Source organism: Passer montanus, unplaced genomic scaffold (genome assembly GCF_014805655.1).
Source record: "Passer montanus isolate IOZ18808 unplaced genomic scaffold, ASM1480565v1 scaffold15, whole genome shotgun sequence".
Lineage (NCBI taxonomy): Eukaryota > Metazoa > Chordata > Aves > Passeriformes > Passeridae > Passer > Passer montanus.
The window spans coordinates 5,700,900-5,721,806 of NW_024362051.1; the positions used below are offsets into that span (position 1 = coordinate 5,700,900).

The window sequence follows — 20,907 nt, forward strand, 5'->3', positions numbered from 1 at the left end:
AGATAAAGTTTGGGTTGCTGGCCTTTGAAATAAATCTAATTGTTCAAGCATGGACTGTTCGTAGTGTTGTTTAAAATGTATCTTGAGGGGATGCTGTGATCCTTGACCTTTATACAAACACCACAGCTTTATAAAACAGTTTTGGGGGTAGTGAGTGCTGTAGTGGTGCTTACAGTGGTCTGTGAGGAAAGAAAACAGTCAGCAGGATGATAAATTGCTCTACAGCTGTCAGCCCTTCCTTGCAGCTTGTTGCTTGCTGAAGTGTTTGCAGGTAACTCCCTGAGCTTGCATGTCCACTAAGGCAGTAAATTGTCACAGCAGCACCGTGTGCTGCTCGGGAAATTGTTTAGCACAGAGCTTTGGGTTGCTTGGCAACAACCTTCCTCTCCTTCATTTCTGTTTGTCTTCTAATAGGACCAGTATTCTGTACTCATTTAATTGCAGGTGTCTAATTTGCTTTCCAGTTGAGAGATCTGAAGTGCACGCAAGAAGGAGAAACAATTCTTTTAGGTTGTTTCACTCTTCTCATGTGATACCTTTGCAAGGTACTTTGATGTCGTGGGGTTTGGAACCCAGTGTGTCAGACTCAGATGAAGTGGGCACTGGTGGTGACTGATTCCACAGCATCTCTTGGGATGTAACTTTTCAGAGTGTTTATCTTTGCATCTCCCTGGAGCTGGGAGAGCTCGTGGCTGGCAAAAGTGATGTGCTGAGTGACTGGCTTGGAGCAGGGGACAGTGAAATTCTGTGTGGTAGAAAATATTACTTCGATCCTGGCCGTCCACATTAGTACTTTGACTGTTTTATAAAACCATCCAGCGACCTTCATACATATTCTGGAGCCATTCCTGATCTCTCAGAGCCTTAAATGGCCTTGTGTTGTTGCAGAGGAGACTTTTGCTGTTAAATAGGTGGCCTTTCTTCTATTACTAATTTCTTTCAGTGGTCTCCAAGTGTTGGCTGTTTTGCTGCTGTGTGGGTGAAGTGGCTCTTAAGTCCACACAGAATTTCTTGTTTGTTTCTGGTTTCACAGAAAACCAGCAGCATTTGGGAAAAGCTGGGCAGCCTGGATACTCCTTGATGGGTCTCAGTGGAGAGGTCATGTCAAGATGAGTATCTGGCTGCAGCCAACCAGCGAGTCCTGGAAAGTTTTTGTGCACTGTGAAACTCTTTGTAAAGGGGTTTTGTCCCTTAGTGCTATTTCTATGGCTTTTTCTGGCAGCTTAGTGCAGACTTGTCTTGGAAACATGAACTATTACATGAGGATGTCAAGATTTTTCATTGTGCTTCTGACTTTAAAAATAAAAATTGAAGTTGGACCGTTTATATTTCTGCATAAAGTGACATAGAAAATATCAAGTAGGTCAGTTTTTGGCATCACCTCACTCCCACTGTTTTATCCTTAAGCAGGGAAAACAGTGCATAAGAGAGCAATCCAAATACTCTGATTTCTGCCTGGGATAGAGTCATGCCATAAGGTGACAAAACAAGTTATTAAATCAATTTGTATTTGTTCCGTATTTTTCCTACAGTTTGTAGTGATGATGTTATATCAGTGTTTGTGTGGATGCAGTCAGAAGATTTGATAAGAATTCATAATTTTTAAAGTTAGCAAGTTTAATTGCCAGTAGGAAACCCATCTGATAAACTGCAGGGTAATTTTTGAAGGTTACTCATAACTGTAAGCATTTCCATCTCAGTGAGCTTTTTCTTTAAACACCCTTGATTTTAGAGAATTATTAATTACAAATATCTATGAGCAGCATTGTAAGGACAGTAGGGTATAACTGGATTTCCTAACTGAATGATAAATTGCATGTTGAAATTAATGGTTTGAGAATAATATGGTGTGTACCTTTCATGCACAAAGAAGAGGCAGTGAGGATGAGATCACTCATTGTAGTAGTTATATGGACCTGCAGTATTCAGTGAATTAACAGTTGTGTGACAAAGAGCCTAAGGTTTTCTAAGGAGTGAGGAGCTGAATGATCAGTGCAGTGTTTGTTCTAACTAAGAATTTCAATGTATTCTGCATTTAGCTTAATTTATTGTCAGAAATGTGTGAATTACTTTAACTTGGAAATGTGAACTTGCTTGCCTTTCAGAATTTAGCCATTATGTTCTAATAGGAAACCAGCCATCTTTTTTTTTTTTAATGTGTAACTGTGTGTGTGGAATGTCTCTAGTATCTAAGTTGTGTTTTTAGGGATGAGGAGAGCCACAATGTGACTGGCTGAACTGAATGATACAACACTGGAGAGTGTTTTGGTAGCTGTGGAGGAGTCATAGCTGGCTGTGGCCTGCAGCATCTAGTGTGTTCTGCTCAGAAGAATTCCACTCAAAAATTGATAGTCTCTCTTCAGCATGTCCATTTTGTGGCAATGATATGAACAATCTCTAGTAGTACCTTTCTTGATGGAGCTCTTATTGCACTGGAAATCCCATGGGATTCTGTCAACCTGTTCCTCTGTAAAGCAGAAATCTGATGTTCTTGCTCGCGTTGTTTACTCTTTGGAGAGGTATTAACTCATTTTTCAATTTTTTTCTTCTTCAAATGAGTAAACCTTACTTCATGTATACCAACCAACATATGCATAAAGAGCATCATCAACCTGTCAAGTGTTTTTTTTCCTGATTGAATTACTTTATGATGAACTTACCCTTCATTCTGTGCTGGTGACCAGCTGGCCACTCACATGAGCCGTATGTGTACGAATAGTTCTCATACTAAAATTAACTGCAGAAACTTTCATAGATTAACTCAGTCACTTGAGAAGAAGCGTGGTGACCTATGCTGGCACTTGGCTGGGGGTGTCATTGTGGTAAGCTGACGTGTAGGTTGGTGTCAGCCATGGTGTGAAGTGGAGCTCTTACGCAATGGATCTTCCGCTTTCAGTCTGCTCGTGTGTCAGTGCTGTGGCACAGTGCTCCTCTGTGGGCAGCTTGCTTTTGGGGGCTTCTGAAGACTGGATGGGATCCTGTGTGAGTTTCAATGCAGGAACATTTATGGTACTGGAATGCTTAGTGGTTTCAAGGTTACTGTAAAACAAAACAAAGATATAAGTGTCAATAGGAAAATACTGCTGAATTAATGTCCCTTGCAGTAGTACTTCTGTCACACCTAATGGTTTAAATAAAAAATGGCTTGGAGACTAATAAAATCCTGAGGAAAGACATTCACGAGAACAATCTTTTATTTTCAAAAGTGATACACAGCGCTGACTTCCTAAATAGTGTAGTTTTTTTTTCATTCCAGGCCCTGTTCAAAATCAGCTGATGCATTCCCCAGATGGCCAGGGATACAGCCCTGCAGTTCCAGGATCGTACTCCCATCAGGTGCCAGCAAAGGTTCCTCCACATCAGTCTTCTGGACAGTACAGCTATAGTGGCTCTCAGAATGTTTCTCAATTAAACAACTACCAAGGACCTGGCCAGACTCTCAACAGACCACCAGTGGCAGCTTTCTCTGGGTCACCAGTACAACAGCCAGGTCCTGTTCCACAAGTGCTGCCGCCTGCATTACAGAACTCCGCTGCTGCATTCTGTGCTGGGAGCTTTCCCCCTGGAGCCAGCCCCCCGGTGCTTTCAAACTGGCAGTACAGCCAGACTCCTGTCAGCCAGCCACCTGGGGCTCAAAGCAGCCATTTGGCTCACGTGCCTGGGACAGGGTCAGCTCAGCCACCATCGTCATTGCCAGGAAGTACAAATCCTGCAGGGAGTTATCAATATGCTGCTTCTCCAGGGGCTCCTCCTCTGCAGAACAGCTACATGAAGCCAGGTAATCAGAACTTTGTGATATTCTACCGATGTCCATTTTTCAACAACCTTTTAATATAATGAGTGTAGAACTGACTCTGCAGTGACATTTTGCTTGTGGAAGATTGTTAAAGCAGGTACACCCATCAGAAATACCTGGATGCTTTCTTTGGGTTAGAAATGAAAGTTCTGTGCCCAGGGTGGGTGTTTCAGCTGGCTGGAGCAGGTAACTCCTGAATGGTGTCCCCTTGTTTTGGGATGCTGTGTGTGGGTGATGCTGTTTCTGTGACTGTCACCATTTCCTGGAGTAGCTGTTGGAGCATTAGTATGTTTCAGACCAGGACTTCACCATTGCAAACTAGCTCTATTTAGTGAGCATGGTCAGCAACCACTTGATTCAGGTAATTTTCTGAATAGCCTGTCAGGTTGATGCAAATAACTGGAGCACAGCCTGGAAACTGAAAAGCATTCTGTGCTGTTGAAATAGAGGTCAGTTCAGTGGAAAGGTTCCTTCCCCCAAACTTGTAATTTTCACATTTAATGATAATTGTAAGTCTTCAGAAAGTACTCTAAAAGTAGGAGACTCTGCTCCTGCTGCTTTACTGCTGGTATATGCAATGGTAAAAGCTTTTCTAATACAAAATAGCTCTATTGTGCAACTTGTGATTATTGTGGAAACAGTTAATACTCAAGTTTCTCTTTGCCAAACTGCTGTATGCTGTTAGTTTTTTGCTCACTAAGCATGCAAAGAGGACTTGGGTACAGAAATATTTTCCATGTTAAAGCAAATAATTTTTCTTGTTAAGCGCTTTTAGTCTCATTAGAGATTTTTATTGATGCTAGTTTTTTTGCTATATGCCTGCCTAATTTTCTTATGCTGTTCAAAATGTCTTAAGCTTGCAGAATTTATTAAACTGTTTCTGGCACTTAATTGGAATAAACGGTTAGTAGTTTGGAATTAGTGAGGAAAATGCAGAGAAATTTTGGAAAGTGGCATATAAAATCAGAGCAAGTGTTTGGGATGAGTAATTTTTATATCCATTCAATCCTCCTGAGCCATTTCCCTGGTATTTTTTTTTTTAATAACAATGATCACTTTAATTAAACTTGTTTAGTGATTATTCCAGGCTTGGTTATAGAGTTGGGATATTTTCTGTACATCTTGAAATTCTTGCCAACAATAGCAAGAAAAGGCTGAAAGAGATCAGTAAATGCAGGAACCCAGAATGAGAAATCAACTTGAAGTTGAGATCCTCTACCCAATGTTAGGATTTATGTATGTCATGCTGTTCATCCTCTGAATAACAAGAATATTTAGAATTTGATCTGTGCATTTTTGTAACAAAACTTTTGTGATTTTTTCAGCTGGGCTAAACTCCTTCTAAAAGTTAATCTCTTTATAGGATCTGCACCTCCACCAGTGACTCAGCCTTTAACTCCTCTCCACCCTCCAAGGCCACCTTTAGGACCTCCACCAGTTGGTGGTCCACCTAGGCCACCAGCAGCAGCAGCAGGACCACCCAGTGCACAGTCTATGCTAAAATCAGCTCCAAACCAAGAAGGTAAGAAACAATTTGCTCTTTACGTTGAATTCAAGCACTACAACTTGCTGTAATATGCAACTTTTAAAGTCAAGCATGTTGTTCTATTAGAAACTCAAATTGTAAAATTTATACTAATACATTTAATAATTGAATCTGAAAAGAGTAGGCAAGGACCTGTAAAGAAGAAAAAATGTTGTAAACATGTATTATAAAATTTAAGAAATTTAACAGTTGAAAATAGATTTCCAAGTGCTGTTTGACATGGCCGTGTCTGCTGTAGTTGGCATGTAGTTGGCTTTTTTCCTTTTGTGTATTGGAAAGTGATAGGGATCTCATTTCTCTGCATTCCTGACTGCTGTTAGGACAGAAGTCCATGCATGACTCCTGTATTGTTCATTCTACAGGGAGAGATAAAATGTGGACCTTGCAATTCCTTGCTATTTACGTAGCTGTACCTTATTCTTCTCTGTGTAAAATCACTGCAATACACATCTTGCATTTGTTAGCTTGCTGAAGGAAGTTACTAGAGGCTGTGAAGTGCCAGCTGTTGAAGACAGATACCTGACTGAGTGTCTCCTGTGGGCCCTGCACAAATATGCTATTGTTTAAGAGCTCCTCAGGGCTCTGTGTCAGACAGACTCCAGTTGTTTGGCATTTAGTGCCCATGCTGGATGGGGCCATGTGCGAGTCGGCAGCTTTATTTTTACAAACAGAGTTCTGTCAAAGCTGTTGGTTCCTTGCATGTTCAGATTGACAGTTTCTTATGTGTGGTAGCTCTGTGAGCACAAGAATAGTATATTCAGATTTAACTTTGTTTGGAGTGTATTAAATGCATTAGAAACAGCTTTTGCTTAGAAAATATTTTTTTCATCATGAAAAGAAACATTTCCAGAGCCCTGGAGAGATAAAAATGTTTAGTCTATGTGGCAGGTTGATTGCTGCTAGGAAGATTCAGTGTGTAATGTAAGTTCCTTTTTTTGGGTCATCTTTGGAGATTTTAATAAAAAATGGTAATAAAAATAGAGTACCTACTTGTCCCTAGCAATATATAGTTGTGTTAGTATATTTAGACATAGTTGGCTTACCAAAAACTGTCCTTTGGGAGCACTCTCTGAGTCTCAAGGTTTTTCTTATCTTAGATTGAATTTCTTGGCTGGTGTGTGACTGTGTCAGAGCTGTTGCTGTTTGGTGAGCAGTAGTGAACTAAATGTGTATGTGTAGGGAATTTGGTGTTTCTGTGAATTGTCAGGGGAAAAAGTTCTTCAGGGTTAAGCTGAGGGTTACTAAGGAAACCTAAGCTACAGATGACTTGGAAAACTACAGCTAGCCTAAAGAGACTTCCTCTGCTGAGGAGGGAGCATCCCCTGACCCTTTACTGCATGTTGGCTTGGAAGCTATGGCAAATCCCTAATTGGAAGGAGTCATAAATGACTATTCAACCAGAAGTATAGGGACTTCTGTTTTCCTTAAAAAAAAAAAAAAAGATTGTGATGTTTTATGAATGTTCTTTGTTGAGGTCATGTCTGCCAGGGGCATGTGTGTGAGAAAGAGGACAAAGTGTATATTTAATTCAGTTTCATCCTGGGTCAAAACCAAAGTAGATTCAAGCTATGCTTACCTTAATATTCATCCAGCAAGTAGGATATTTTTTGCAGTTACCTCATTAAAACTTCTTCATAACTTGTGCAAATGTTTCCTTTGGTTGTTTTTCTTTAAAGGTGATGCCAGATCTGCTGCCAGTGATGGGTCTGTAGTGCAAAACAGCTACGATGCAATTGAAGGTGGTGGCCTCATGGGTAAGGCTTTGGGAGTAAAAGTGGTTGTTATTATGGAACTTTTAAGAGTCTGGGAAAGATAGAAGTTTAAGCATTTGTGTACAAACATATGTACTTGGTTCAATGCCTGTCTTGAAGCTAAATGCAAAATTTGAAGCCTTGACAATTAGCATGTGTTTGCCTGTGATATGTAAAGTAGGTGAGAGCCCTTTACAAAGTTGACAGCAGCTGTATTTTTTAGACTTAGAAACTGAACAGGCAGCTCTCCTGTTGTACTAATGCCTCAAGTAAGACACAGTTCTTCAGCAATTAAGTATCTGTCTACTCTGCTTCCAGCAACTCCACATCATTCTCCTGCAGCCCCGAATCTTAAGATGAATAGAAGTGTTGGGTATTCTTACCCTGCCTTACCTCCAGGCTACCAACATACTTCTGCACCTGGAGCACCAGGAGTGAATGCATCTGCTTTGCAGTATCCAGATGGATCAAAACATTTCCACCAGGTAAAGGTTGTCTGGTTTCTATCTCAGTACTGCCTCTGCTGGGGGCGTGTGGATAAAGAAAAGTGATGTTGGTAGGTGTTGTGCATCCCTAGGATGCTGCTTAGTTTGTTCCCTGTTTGGACACCTTTTGTTCAACAGGAAAGACATAGCCCAGAATTACTGCTTTTGCCTGTGCCTTGGTACCAGTTTGGAAAAGCTGTGTGCCAGCTCTTTGTGAAGTGTTCCACCCTCAAATCTATTCAGGATGTTTCTTTTGAAACTTTCAGCTGCTTTTGGCATGTTTCTCTTCCATGGCTTTGTTATTGTTAGCTGAAGTGTTTGGGTTTTTTTCCCTGAACTTTCAAAGTGAACTGACCAACACTTTCACCAGATGAGCCTCTGTATTTCAAGAGTTTTATTAGCAATTTATGCTTTTTTCCTCTGTTATGTTACATGCATAAGTTCATGTGACAACCAGCATTTCTAAATATATTGATACTATGACAGTTAGTACATGAGCAAAACAGACTGAAAGGGATATAGATGTGATTTCAAACAGACTATGGGTTTCATCCAAGTAGCTGGTGCTAATTTGTGAAATTTGATTTGACTCTAGCCTGCCCTGGGCACTAATCACTTAACTGCATCAATGGCTGGCCTGAGTCTACAGCAGGAAGGGTTAAGACCTGTGAATCTTCTTCAAGAAAGAAATATTCTGCCTACCACCCTTTTGAAGGCTCCTGTCCCTAACTTGCATGAAGACATCCAGAAGCTCAACTGCAATCCTGAGTAAGATTATGCATTTGCTATAATACATCAAAATAGATAGAAATATAAATTCCTGCTTATAAATATAATTTCACAAAGTATTTTCTTAATTTTATGAGTAGAAGATATTGAAAATGGGCTTCACTGTTACAATAAAGGCAGTAAGTGGGTTTAACTTTGAAGGGGGAAAATCATCTTTGTAGAAAGTATAAGGAAAAATATGTTAACAAGGCAGCTATAGATAGGTATAATATAAAAGCTTTAGGCCTGGCAGTGAGTATGGATGAGAAGATATAAAATAGCAGTTAATTCAGTCAGATGAGGTACACCAGAGTGATTGTGTCTGAAGAAACATGGGTGGCCTCTATATTGAAAAGTAACCATTTAAAACAATGGAGTAAAAGAAATTTCAAACAAGAGACTGGCAGTTGGTTAATCAATTATTCTCTCTGAGGAGACAAACCAAACTGTGTATAGTCAGGGACTTCTGCTTTGCAAATATTTTTATGGTAGATAAAGGAAATAACAGCGCCTTTGTGACGTTGTTCATGCAAACAAGCTGGACAGGATTTGCAAAACTGCCACATACATCTGCACCTTGTGGAAGCTGCTGAGTGCTCAAGACTCAGAACATGATTGTAGGATTGTTTATAGTTACTGTGTTTTTAAAACCACCTTTTAAACATTGCTGATTCTGATTTATTCCAAAATAATATTTAGTATATAAAGATTTGGTGCAAATTTGAATATTGTCGGGGTTAACTTTTACTTGAGTGACTAAAATGACACTCAGTTCTGTGTAAAGAGCATTTGTATAAAATAAAAACTCAAAATAGGTACTGTGGGTCAAGCTCAGACAGAAACAAAATGATTTGAGAGAGGTAGAGATGTTTCATCTGGAAGTGGAAATTCACCATTAAGAGCTCTAGAAAAATGTACTACTGAAATCATAATTTATTTGAAAGCCTCTGAAAATAACCCTTTGTCATCCATGTAGGTTGTTCCGCTGTACCCTGACTAACATTCCTCAAACTCAGGCCTTATTGAATAAAGCCAAACTTCCTTTGGGGCTCCTGCTTCATCCTTTCAAAGACTTATCGGTATGAGAAATATTCAAAATTTACATGCTGAAATATCAACTATGCCTTTACAGAGTCCAGACAATGAATTTTAAAACAAGGGCAGGTATCTTGGCCCAGAAGAATTGCCATAGTAACTGACATTTCCATACAGATTGCTGTATTTTTTCTGAATTATTTCTCCCTACCATATTTAAACCTTCAGGTTTCACTTCTTAACAAAAAAGAAAGCTTCCCAAACCTCAAAAACCCAAAAGCTTAAAGGCAGCACAGAATTTGGACTGTGATAGAGGACAACACCTAAATTCCAGGTTGTCACGTATCAGTTGTAGTTATTAATTTCAAACCTAGTACTAGTTCTGAATTCAGGACTTGACAAAGTTGAAGGCATTTGGATGTCATGAAATAGCCAGAAGACTTTGAATTTAGCAATGTCTTTCTTAAATATTGGGTTTTTTTCTCAGTTTAACTGATTTTTCAAAGTGTGGGCTTTTTTCCCCCCTGCTTTTTGATGTGTATTGGGTGCAGGACTTGATCTTAAACCAGTGTAAAGTTCAAGAATTTAGAGGCTTGGAAAGGGAATCCACAGAGTCAAATATGTTAGAGTTCAGTTCCTACCTGTCTTACTAAGGAATTGCAGTGATCCTGTGAGGATGCAGAAGTACTCCTTTCAACAAGGATGCTTTGCTTCACTAGGCAGCACAGTGTGGGTGGAGTTGTTACCAGAGATGAGCAGCTGCAGGGTGAGGATGCTCTAAAACAGGAAGCTTTTCTTTTCCAGCAATTGCCAGTGGTCACTTCCAGTATTATTGTGAGATGCCGCTCCTGCCGGACGTACATCAACCCTTTTGTCAGCTTCCTAGACCAAAGGAGGTGGAAATGCAATTTGTGCTACAGAGTCAATGATGGTGAGTTTGAGATGTGCTTCAGAGTGCTGCAGTTAACCTTCCCCACCTTGGCCTTTGAGACTGGACTGCTGTTGGCCACATCAGTAGGGGGATTGTTGTCAGTCGTGCTGGGAGTCATGAGAAATGTTTCCCAGTGACAGTGGTGTCCCTAAAGAAACAGGATGAGCCCCAGTAGTCCTCACAGTACCCTTGCACAAGTGTAAGAACTCCACTGCCTGGTGTAGTTGTCCATGTGTTGCCCAACAGCCACAAAAGGGTTGATATATTTGTTTTAAAATGCAGCACAGCCAATACTAGTGTGAAATACTAATATATAAACTTATCTGCATAGTTCCTGAAGAATTCCTGTATAATCCTGTGACAAGAGTTTATGGAGAACCTCATAAAAGACCTGAAGTCCAGAATGCTACTATTGAGTTTATGGCTCCATCTGAATACATGGTAAGTCTTTATTTACTTTTACTTATTCTCTCCCTTTGTTTTATTTTCAGAGGGAAGTCAGAGAAAGCTTTGTTTCAGAGGGTGCTTTCCAGTTCAGTGGAACAGCTGTTGCCTTAAGGAGTGTATCTGAGGACTCATGGGGAGGACCTCGGAGAGTTCACTTCTAAACATTTATGATGTTAAAGTTGTTCTGTATTTGGAATATTTAGGTGTCTTTGGAAGAAAACTAGAATTCTGGTATTGCCAAATAATAGGCAAATGCATTCAGAAATTTTAGCTATCTGTGTGCTGTTTTAGCAGTTTAAACTTGCAATAGAATGAATAAACCCAGTGTATTTGAAAATTAAAGGTTATCTTTTCTTTGCTCAGCTGCGTCCACCTCAGCCACCCGTGTACCTCTTTGTGTTTGATGTCTCTCACAATGCCATAGAGACAGGATACTTGAATACAGTCTGCCAGACCTTGTTAGACAATCTTGACTTGTAAGTACTTTTTTCTTAAAATCTCCAATTTTCATTTGTCTTAAGAAACTTGTGGTAGACACCAACATGCCAGTCCTTTACTGCTACACCAGTACAAAAGGTAATTTTGAGGCTTGATTTTTAGACTGACTCTTTCCTATATGCTTCATCAGTCCCCCAAAAAAATGTAAACATCATGTTTATCTTTTGAATTGTATTTTTTAGAAGCTGAAATTTGTATAAGTATTTGCTGAAAAGAGTCATATGTCTAATAAACTTCTCATAAAATGCATACTATTTGAACTTACAGAAACACTACTTGGAATTTTGCGTTTGTTTATTCCTTTTCTTCCATTCCTGATTACCCTTAAAAGGTTTTCACCTGTCAGCTAGGTGACTCTACCATGAGCCCCTTTTTTGTTGTGGTTTTTGTTCTTTCCAGAATGACTTAGTGAAGCTTTTGGGGTCTAGCTGTTAAACTCACTGCTTGGTAACAACCACAGAGAGATGCAGTGGATGTTTTAAAAAAAAAAAAAAGCCTGCAGAAATGAAATTTCATCTTGTTGAACACCATATGTCTCATTTTCAGGCTTCCTGGGAACACTAGAACAAAAATAGGCTTCATAACATTTGACAGCACAATCCATTTCTACAGTCTTCAGGAAGGTCTGTCTCAGCCTCAGATGCTTATAGTTTCAGATATTGAAGGTATGCAAAAATAATTTCTGTGATCAGTGCCTATTAATGACTTCTGGTTATGACAGCCTTTAAAAATATATATCTGGTGGGAGTTTCTGGATCACACCATTAGTCTCTCTAGTAATGACTTTAGAAGTACCATATGTGTGAGTTTGTTTATGAAGACATCTCCCTGATGTCTGAGCAATGCTGTGGCTGCTCATGACTTCAAACATGAAGACAGCTTTCCTAACTTCTGGTTTAATTTGTACAAATCTCTAGATTCCTCTTGAAATCCCAAATATGGATGCTAGATACCTTTATGTAGATTTTCTTGTAGCTAGTGCTTAGTGCTTGTCCTTCTGCCTTTTGTTTCAAATCACCTTTTGCTGGATATTATTGGGCAGGGTAGAATGAACACTGGAAATATTTGCTATGTTATTTTATTTAATAGTCTTGATTATCCCTCAGCCCTGTTGATTTCTGTTGTAACATGGGATTCTAGCCACAGGAATGCTTATGATAAAAACAAATCCACATAATTATATTTACATGGGTTAATACACTGATACTGTATATTTTTTTCCAATAAGTATGATGGTTGGCAAATAAAGGCAGGGAAAGCTTGGTGTGTTTTTGAAAGATAACTCAAATATTTTTTCCTTTTCAGATGTATTTATACCAATGCCAGAAAACTTATTAGTAAATTTGAATGAAAATAAAGAGGTAAGAAGCAAGGACTTCCTTACATAACTAGAGACATTTACATAATTGGGGATATGTTTGGTAATTTTTTGATTAATTAATGCTCATTAACACCAGCTGTTCAAATGCCAGGTTTGAGGTGAAAATAGGTCTTTTATTTATGTTCCCAACCTGATACAAGACAGTACTTCAGTTTTTTTAGGACTTTTTCTTTACTCCTTTAATATTAGAAGTGCTAATACTTGGTTATGTTCAGCTGTTGGGTCTATATAAAATAGAAAACCTTGAAGACTCATAGGTCTAATCCTGTTTTTTTATTTGTAGCTAATTCAAGATCTGCTGAAGACATTGCCACAGATGTTTACCAAGTCCCTGGAAACTCAGAGTGCTCTGGGGCCTGCATTACAGGCTGCCTTTAAGCTGATGTCCCCCACTGGAGGTAGAATCACTGTCTTCCAGACACAGCTCCCATCTCTGGGGATGGGAGCACTGAAGTCACGAGAGGAGCCAAACCAAAGAGCAACAGCAAAGGTTAGGAAGGCAGAAAGGCTGAGAGTATTAACATCTCTGTTCTGTGCATGTAGGTGGTTCTGGGATTTCCTCTTCTGGGTTGGTTTATTTTGTGCCTGTCTTGCTCCTTTTAAAGTAGCAGAAAAAAACAGAATACAAACCAAGCAATATAAACACAAATTAATTAGCTTATTTTTAAAAATAAAATATTTTTAATCAATGATGAAGAATTGATTGTGTCCCTGAAAACAGGCAATAAATGTATGAATCAATTTGAATTTCCTTTGTATTTTGTAATACTCCACTGTGTTAACAGGATATACATTTGACACCATCGACTGATTTTTACAAGAAGTTGGCCTTGGACTGCTCAGGGCAACAGGTTGCAGTGGATTTATTCCTTCTTAGTGGGCAATATTCTGACTTGGCTTCTCTAGGTAAGTCATTAAAGCTCTTTTGGGGCATGTAACTCTTGTATTTTGAGCAAGTGCATAGAATCTACAGTAATATTTACTAGATGTACCTGATTTGAATTAATCCAGTGTGTCAAGATACAAACTTGTCCTTGCTGAGCAGTGATAGTGAATAGAATGTCATCTTTAAGTCCTGATTTAACCTACTTGTTTTCATATCCTCCCTTAGTGAGTCAGGATCCTTGTGCTACTGATACAAGTAGTGTAAATAGTTTCTTCCTTTTTTATGCCTTTTTAACCATCAGTGTCATTGCCTTTAGAGCAAGTTTTATTAGCATTTTAATTATTTTTTTCTATTGAACCAAACTTTCAAGTGACAGCAATTTCAGGTCAATGGAAAATGATTTCACACCTGAAATTTATCACATATTAGAATATAGAGTTGTAGCTACATTTGTCTCTGTATTTGAGTGATTTGCAGGTGTGAACAATTTAATACTTTAAAGACTGCAGCAGCAGCTGTTTGCACTCTCCAATGTATACTGGTTTTGTTTCAGGTTGTATATCAAGGTATTCTGCAGGTAGTGTCTACTACTACCAGTCTTACCATCATAAACACAACCCTGTCCAGGTGGAGAAATTGCAAAAGGAACTGAAGCGATATTTAACTAGAAAAATTGGGTTTGAGGCTGTCATGAGGATAAGATGCACCAAAGGTATGAATTCACCTTCTTAGATTTTTGTGGGGTGGAGAAGAGGGAAGTGGGTGTTTGCTGCTCTTTGGGAATGTTTCCATTGGTATTCTAGCTATTTTGTCACCTCAAATAATTAAAAGGCAAAAATTAGAAAAGTAAAATTCAGTACCAGAGATAAGACAATTTTTTAAGACTTGTTTGCAGTGTGTTTTCTGGCATCCAGGTTCCAGTTTATAATGGCCAAAACTGGAAATGTTCCTGAACTATTTCAACAAGGGACTGGTTTTATAATCTAGATATTTTCTACTACCATAAAAATATCTAAAGGGGATTTGCCTTGCTAATTCCTACTTTCTGCTAGACTTTGGGGATTCTTTGGATGAGTTGTCAGTTTGCAGTATTTACCTTTTCTGAAGAGAATGTATTTCACTGAGAGGGAACATTCCAGTAGAGTCATACATTGATGGCAGATCTGTATATGGTACCTGTACTTCACAGCTGTAAAACCCAAACTGATTCATGATTATCTTGTAGGTCTTTCCATTCATACTTTCCACGGGAACTTCTTTGTACGATCTACAGACTTGTTGTCATTACCCAACGTAAACCCAGATGCCGGCTACGCTGTGCAGATGTCAGTGGAAGAGAGTCTTACTGATATGCAAGTTGTTTCTTTCCAGTCAGCTCTCCTGTACACCTCCAGCAAAGGTAAGGTTAGATTGAGTGGCATTTGTAGTATTGCTTCATGGAACAAGTGTGGAGGTTACAGCTGTCTTTCCTTGCAGGTGAAAGGCGAATTCGTGTCCACACGATGTGCTTGCCTGTTGTCACAACGCTGAGTGAAGTGTACCTAGGGGCAGATGTGCAGGCCATCACAGGGCTCTTAGCCAATATGGGTGAGTGTGCTAAGAGCTTGTTTGGATATGTGTGGATTGTATCCTTAAAGGTCTGAGCTTATCCTTAAAGGTCTAATCCTCTGGATTAGAAGAAAAGATTCTCCCTCATTCTAAGACTGCTTTCGAATTTGCAGTCCTAAGAGAGTTTTGGTTTTAATGCTTGGCTTAGGTGAAGGATCAGTACAGCTGTGTGTAATCGCCTGGGCTTAGGCTTAGTCTGGTGCATCATCATGGGTCCTCAGCTTTTTTCCAAAGCACTTCCCCTAGAATGTAATAAAAGCTTAAGCTGCATCGACATGTATGATAAAGTGGGAGAAGTTAATGTGTGTGGCTGTATTCCTGCCGAGGGAGGAGCCCCTCTCACTGAGCCTGGCTCTGTTTTCAGCTGTGGACCGCTCGGTTTCCGCCACGCTGAGCGACGCTCGGGACGCCTTGGTCAACGCGGTGATCGACTCCTTGGCTGCCTACCGCTCCTCCGTGCTGAGCATCCAGCAGCCCGGGCTCACTGCTCCCTTCTCCCTGCGCCTCTTCCCGCTGTACATACTGGCACTCTTGAAACAGGTAAGAGGGGAAAGGAAGCCAGGCAAGAGGGTGATTGTTTGGCAGGTCAGCCTGAAGTAAAAGGACAGTTCTTTGGTGGAGAATGATTTAGTTCAAAAGCAGGAATTCAGAAGTGTGCATAAAACCACAAGTATAAATGTTTTAAGCAATGGAATGGCAAAATAAAAAAGACACTGACTAGTGAAGAGAATGTGTCAGGGTGCTGATAGTGGTTTCTCAGGAATCTCAATTTTATGTGTCTCTGGAAATGTAGAGCCACACAGCAGTTCAGTGTGGATGTGAGCTGGGTGTGGCACAGGGGGGACTTGGCTGGCTGTTCTTGCAACAGGTTTAAAGCGTTTCACAGTATTTGCTCAGTGTAAGTATTTTTAAATTGAATTTCAATTTCAAGAAGTCATTTAAGTGTTGGACAGACTGGTTTCTTGGTTCAAAAAGAAGTTTTGGATTTATACATCTTGGTTAGGAATTAACCAGCATGTTCATATTGAGCTTTTTCATGTGAAAGGTTTGATAAGGATTTGATCCAGTCAGGTGGGAGGAGTGAGCCCTGCTTTGACTTACAGCTTTTTTTTTTTTTGTCCCAACAAACCAGGACTATATCTTTCTTGTTAATACAGACCTAAGATTCTGTACATTGAAGCCAGTTGTAAAGTGCTCCAATATTTATGGTTTTAAATTTCATCAAGTAGCATTTTTGAGGTGTATGTTAGTATTTCAGGGTGCTTTCATTTCAGCTGTAAGAGGATTGATGGTGCCAGGTCAAGGTTAATTCTAAAATCCAGAAATGGGAATGAGACTTGTATGATTTCTATGTGAAACACCGAAGAGAACTGTGGAGAAGTAAAATACAATGAGAAAAGATTTAGGATACATCTTTAAAACTTAAGACACATCACCTACTGTTTATTTCTAATTTATCTTGCAACTTACCTTGCCTTGCTTTAATGGTTAAACTAAATGCCTGATTGTTTGCAGAAAGCATTTCAAACTGGGACAAACACACGTTTGGATGAACGCATCTTTACCATGTGTCAGGTGAAAAACCAGCCCCTTGTTTACCTCATGCTCATGACACATCCCAGTCTGTACAGAGTCGATACTCTCACAGATGAGGTGAGTCTTGGCCTTGCTACATAATCTCTTTGATTCCAAAGATCTATGTGATGTGAAAGTAAATGTGTTAGCAATCTCCCAAGTTTTCAATATTAAAGCTGCACAGCTAAAATGTAATGTTTCATATTCTCCCACTTGTTGCATTTATGCATTTGTAATTTGGAACTGGATTGATGAATTCTGGAGAGAAGCTGTGCTTTGCTATGGATGGATGGGGAAAGTTTTTTCCTAACTTATTTCACCTTTGCCTTGTGTCATCATCTTGTGCTATAAAACCACATACACATAAAGACATCATAATGTGGTTATTGTCCCTTTGTAGCCTCCTTTATTTTAAAATATCAAGCAGTTTTGAGAACAGGGAATGTTCTTAAAACATGTAAAACCCTGAACAGTTTTAGAAATCACATCTTTGGTACATAAGAAATCAGATATTCCAGTTCTAGAACTAATTAACTACTATATCTTTCTTGTTAATACAGACCTAAGATTCTGTACATTGAAGCCAGTTGTAAAGTGCTCCAATATTTATGGTTTTAAATTTCATCAAGTAGCATTTTTGAGGTGTATGTTAGTATTTCAGGGTGCTTTCATTTCAGCTGTAAGAGGATTGATGGTGCCAGGTCAAGGTTAATTCTAAAATCCAGAAATGGGAATGAGACTTGTATGATTTCTATGTGAAACACCGAAGAGAACTGTGGAGAAGTAAAATACAATGAGAAAAGATTTAGGATACATCTTTAAAACTTAAGACACATCACCTACTGTTTATTTCTAATTTATCTTGCAACTTACCTTGCCTTGCTTTAATGGTTAAACTAAATGCCTGATTGTTTGCAGAAAGCATTTCAAACTGGGACAAACACACGTTTGGATGAACGCATCTTTACCATGTGTCAGGTGAAAAACCAGCCCCTTGTTTACCTCATGCTCATGACACATCCCAGTCTGTACAGAGTCGATACTCTCACAGATGAGGTGAGTCTTGGCCTTGCTACATAATCTCTTTGATTCCAAAGATCTATGTGATGTGAAAGTAAATGTGTTAGCAATCTCCCAAGTTTTCAATATTAAAGCTGCACAGCTAAAATGTAATGTTTCATATTCTCCCACTTGTTGCATTTATGCATTTGTAATTTGGAACTGGATTGATGAATTCTGGAGAGAAGCTGTGCTTTGCTATGGATGGATGGGAAAAGATTTTTCCTAACTTATTTCACCTTTGCCTTGTGTCATTATCTTGTGCTATAAAATCACACATAAAGACATCATAATGTGGTTTTTGTCCCTTTGTAGCTTCCTTTATTTTAAAATATCAAGTAGTTTTGAGAACAGGGAATGTTCTCAAAACATGTAAAACCCTGAACAATTTTAGAAATCACATCTTTGGTACATAACAAATCAGATATTCCAGTTCTAGAACTAATTAACTAAGATACATTTGATGACATCCACCCTAAATAAAACATTAAGATTTATTAGTAAATTACTAGTTAATAAAGTAAATTATCACTTTAAGTATGGCTTGAGCTAAACTGAGAAAAATGATCCAGCTCCAGTGTTCAGTGTAATAGATCCTCCTCTTATTTAGCATTCTGTTCTGGTTTTTTGCATCAAGATGTAAACCACTGTTTTTCGTTCTTGTTTTAGGGAGCCCTTAACATAAATGACAGAACTATACCTCAGCCACCCCTTCTCCAGCTGTCAGTGGAGAAGTTGAGTAGGGATGGTGCTTATCTTATGGATGCTGGCTCTGTAAGTTGTGTGATGGGGGGGGGAGTTAAAAAAGTATCCAAATTTACTTGGTGTGTTCTTTCTGAGAACCCAAAATATGTACGAGACTGCTGAGTGTGGTTTGGGTTGGGTTAATGTTGTTATTGATGGGTGTCTTTCAGGTGATGTTTCTGTGGATCGGGAAGAACTGTGGGCAGGGTTTTATCAGCCAAGTCCTTGGAGTTCCAAATTACGGCTCAATACCACAGAATATGGTATGTGCTTGCTCTGCTCATCACTCATACATACAGTGCTGCCAGAATATCATTTGCATGAGAATTAAAATACACTACTCAGCTATTAGCCCTCTAGTGGTATAGATCCAGATCCAAGGAAAGAAATAATTGCTGTTACCTCTTGGAGTTTGTTCTCATGAAGACTCAGTAGGAAGAGGCTGACAGTGATTGAGTTTCTCAGACCTGTGGGAGCAGACTAAGAATGCTTGCAAATAGTGAGCACAGTGAGTTAGTGGGAAATCCTTTAGTTTCTGCAACAAAACAGGAATCAATCACAGCTCAGTCATCACCGTTCTGACAGCCAATTGCTGATAGGAGTTTAGTGCTCTTGACTATTTCAAGCCCCTTCAAAGAAGACAAGACTGAAACTGTACATCACAAAATGTCTGGGTTTTCTTTATACCTAATGAGTTGGGCTAGTTGAAGTGTTCCTTTTAGTGTTTTTCTGGAGAAGACTGAAACTGTACATCACAAAATGTATCTGTCTGGGTTTTCTTTATACCTAATGAGTTGGGCTAGTTGAAGTGTTCCTTTTAGTGTTTTTCTGGAAATTTTCTATTAATGAAACCCTTTGGCTTTTAGACACATCTCCCAGAACTCGAAACAGCAGAATCCATCAGAACACGAAATTTCATTTCTTGGCTGAGAGAACAGAGACCTTTCTTTCCTATACTATATATAATAAAGTAAGTGGTTTTTAACAGTCTTTTTGCTTCTGTAGCAACCTGTTAACAATACATACTTGGATATCATATACTGAACTTTCTTAATGGAATTCTTAACAATAGTGTGTGCAGTGCCTGACAGATGTGACTACAGATATGACTTATGAGTTGTCTCCAATTAGAATTTCAAAAGACTAAAAAAGACTAAATGTCACAGAAGAATCTTTAGGTCATGTCAGATAAATGAAATAAATGCTGGTAAGAGCACTTATTAGGATTAATCACTACTAAAGGCTATTTGAGATCCTCTTTTCATATGTCCTTAAGCTTTTGAAATGTCTTGCCACTTGACCTGTAACTTTATTAATGCAGGGTAGGTAGCCCATGGCAAAAGTTAATTCCACTCAAACACTTATATTTTTGTTTTTAAGGGATGAGAGTCCATTGAAATCAAGTTTTCTGCAAAATATGATTGAAGACAGAACAGAATCAGCCTTATCATACTATGAATTCCTCCTTCATATACAGCAGCAAGTGAATAAATGAAACACTAGCCTTTGGCTTCTTTAAGGAAAGATTTTGCAGTAAGGAATGATTGTGCTTGTAATATCTTCATTAAATCTGTGGCCTGAGGCAGTTGATGAGAAGTTCTCACTGTGATTTCAACGAACTAAAGCAAATAAAGGACCACATCTGAGAATCAAATGTGCAACTACATAATATTGTACCTTAAAAAAAAAATCAAACTGTTGGAACTGGTTGAGCACCTTTAATTTGCTGCAAATCGTGTTTTTACTGTAAGTAGTTGCAGCATGAAGTACATTTACAAAGGCAATACTGAAAAGGTGAAATACATTTTGTAAAATAAAGAGTTCTTTGTTGTTCAAAATGTATATTTCTGTAACTTTTTTGTTTGTTTTGTTTTTGTTTTTTTGGTTTTTTTTGTTGCTGCTAGATATAAAACCTCACAATACTGATCATGATTGGCAGGGAAATTCTAAGTGTATCCAGTGATTACAGACAGAGCATCTCAATGTTCAACTTAATGCTTAAAGTAGCAATGAAAGAAGTGTTCATTGTGAAATGAACAAATGCTTGTGAAGTGTAGAAGCCAGTGCTTGGATTGGATTATGGCTAATAGGACTAAAGGTGAGCTTAACCTGGATAAGGTGGCTGAATTTGTTGAAGCTTTTAATAAGTCAGTATTCTAATTTTAAAAACAGTGGGGAAGAGTGGGCCCTACATGAGACTGATTTGAAAAAGTTTCTGGCTGAGTTGGCAGCAGAAGTAGATTCAGGTAGATTGTAAGCTTTGCTTTTTTCAGTGAAAGGAGTAGTTTTAATTTCTCTTTATGAATGGTGTGGGAGGGGAAGAGCAAGGAAGGTTATCTCAGATTTTGCTTGGTTTATGTTCAGTAGACTTCTGGCTCTTGTTTACTCTAAGTGAAT

The 20,907-nt window shown here is 38.8% G+C and overlaps 1 protein-coding gene across 2 annotated transcripts; it reads left to right on the forward strand.

The window, feature by feature from the left end:
• Window positions 1–2,776: 2,776 nt before the first annotated feature.
• Window positions 2,777–20,352, forward strand: SEC24A (SEC24 homolog A, COPII coat complex component). 2 transcript variants are annotated; one of them, XM_039701331.1, is made up of 23 exons: window positions 2,777–2,822; window positions 3,257–3,778; window positions 5,160–5,318; window positions 7,019–7,096; window positions 7,412–7,578; window positions 8,174–8,346; window positions 9,323–9,425; window positions 10,186–10,312; window positions 10,644–10,753; window positions 11,123–11,235; window positions 11,804–11,922; window positions 12,563–12,618; window positions 12,922–13,128; window positions 13,424–13,544; window positions 14,078–14,236; window positions 14,750–14,923; window positions 15,001–15,111; window positions 15,497–15,672; window positions 16,648–16,785; window positions 18,436–18,540; window positions 18,681–18,773; window positions 19,377–19,480; window positions 19,891–20,352. In XM_039701331.1, exons 1-23 carry the CDS (start codon window positions 2,792–2,794, stop codon window positions 20,003–20,005), a joined length of 3,261 nt encoding a protein of 1,086 aa, XP_039557265.1. In that variant the 5' UTR covers window positions 2,777–2,791; the 3' UTR covers window positions 20,006–20,352. The 2 variants fall into 2 exon arrangements, with proteins under 2 accessions (XP_039557265.1, XP_039557266.1); XM_039701332.1 differs by lacking the exon at window positions 2,777–2,822 and adding an exon at window positions 3,018–3,035.
• Window positions 20,353–20,907: the final 555 nt, after the last annotated feature.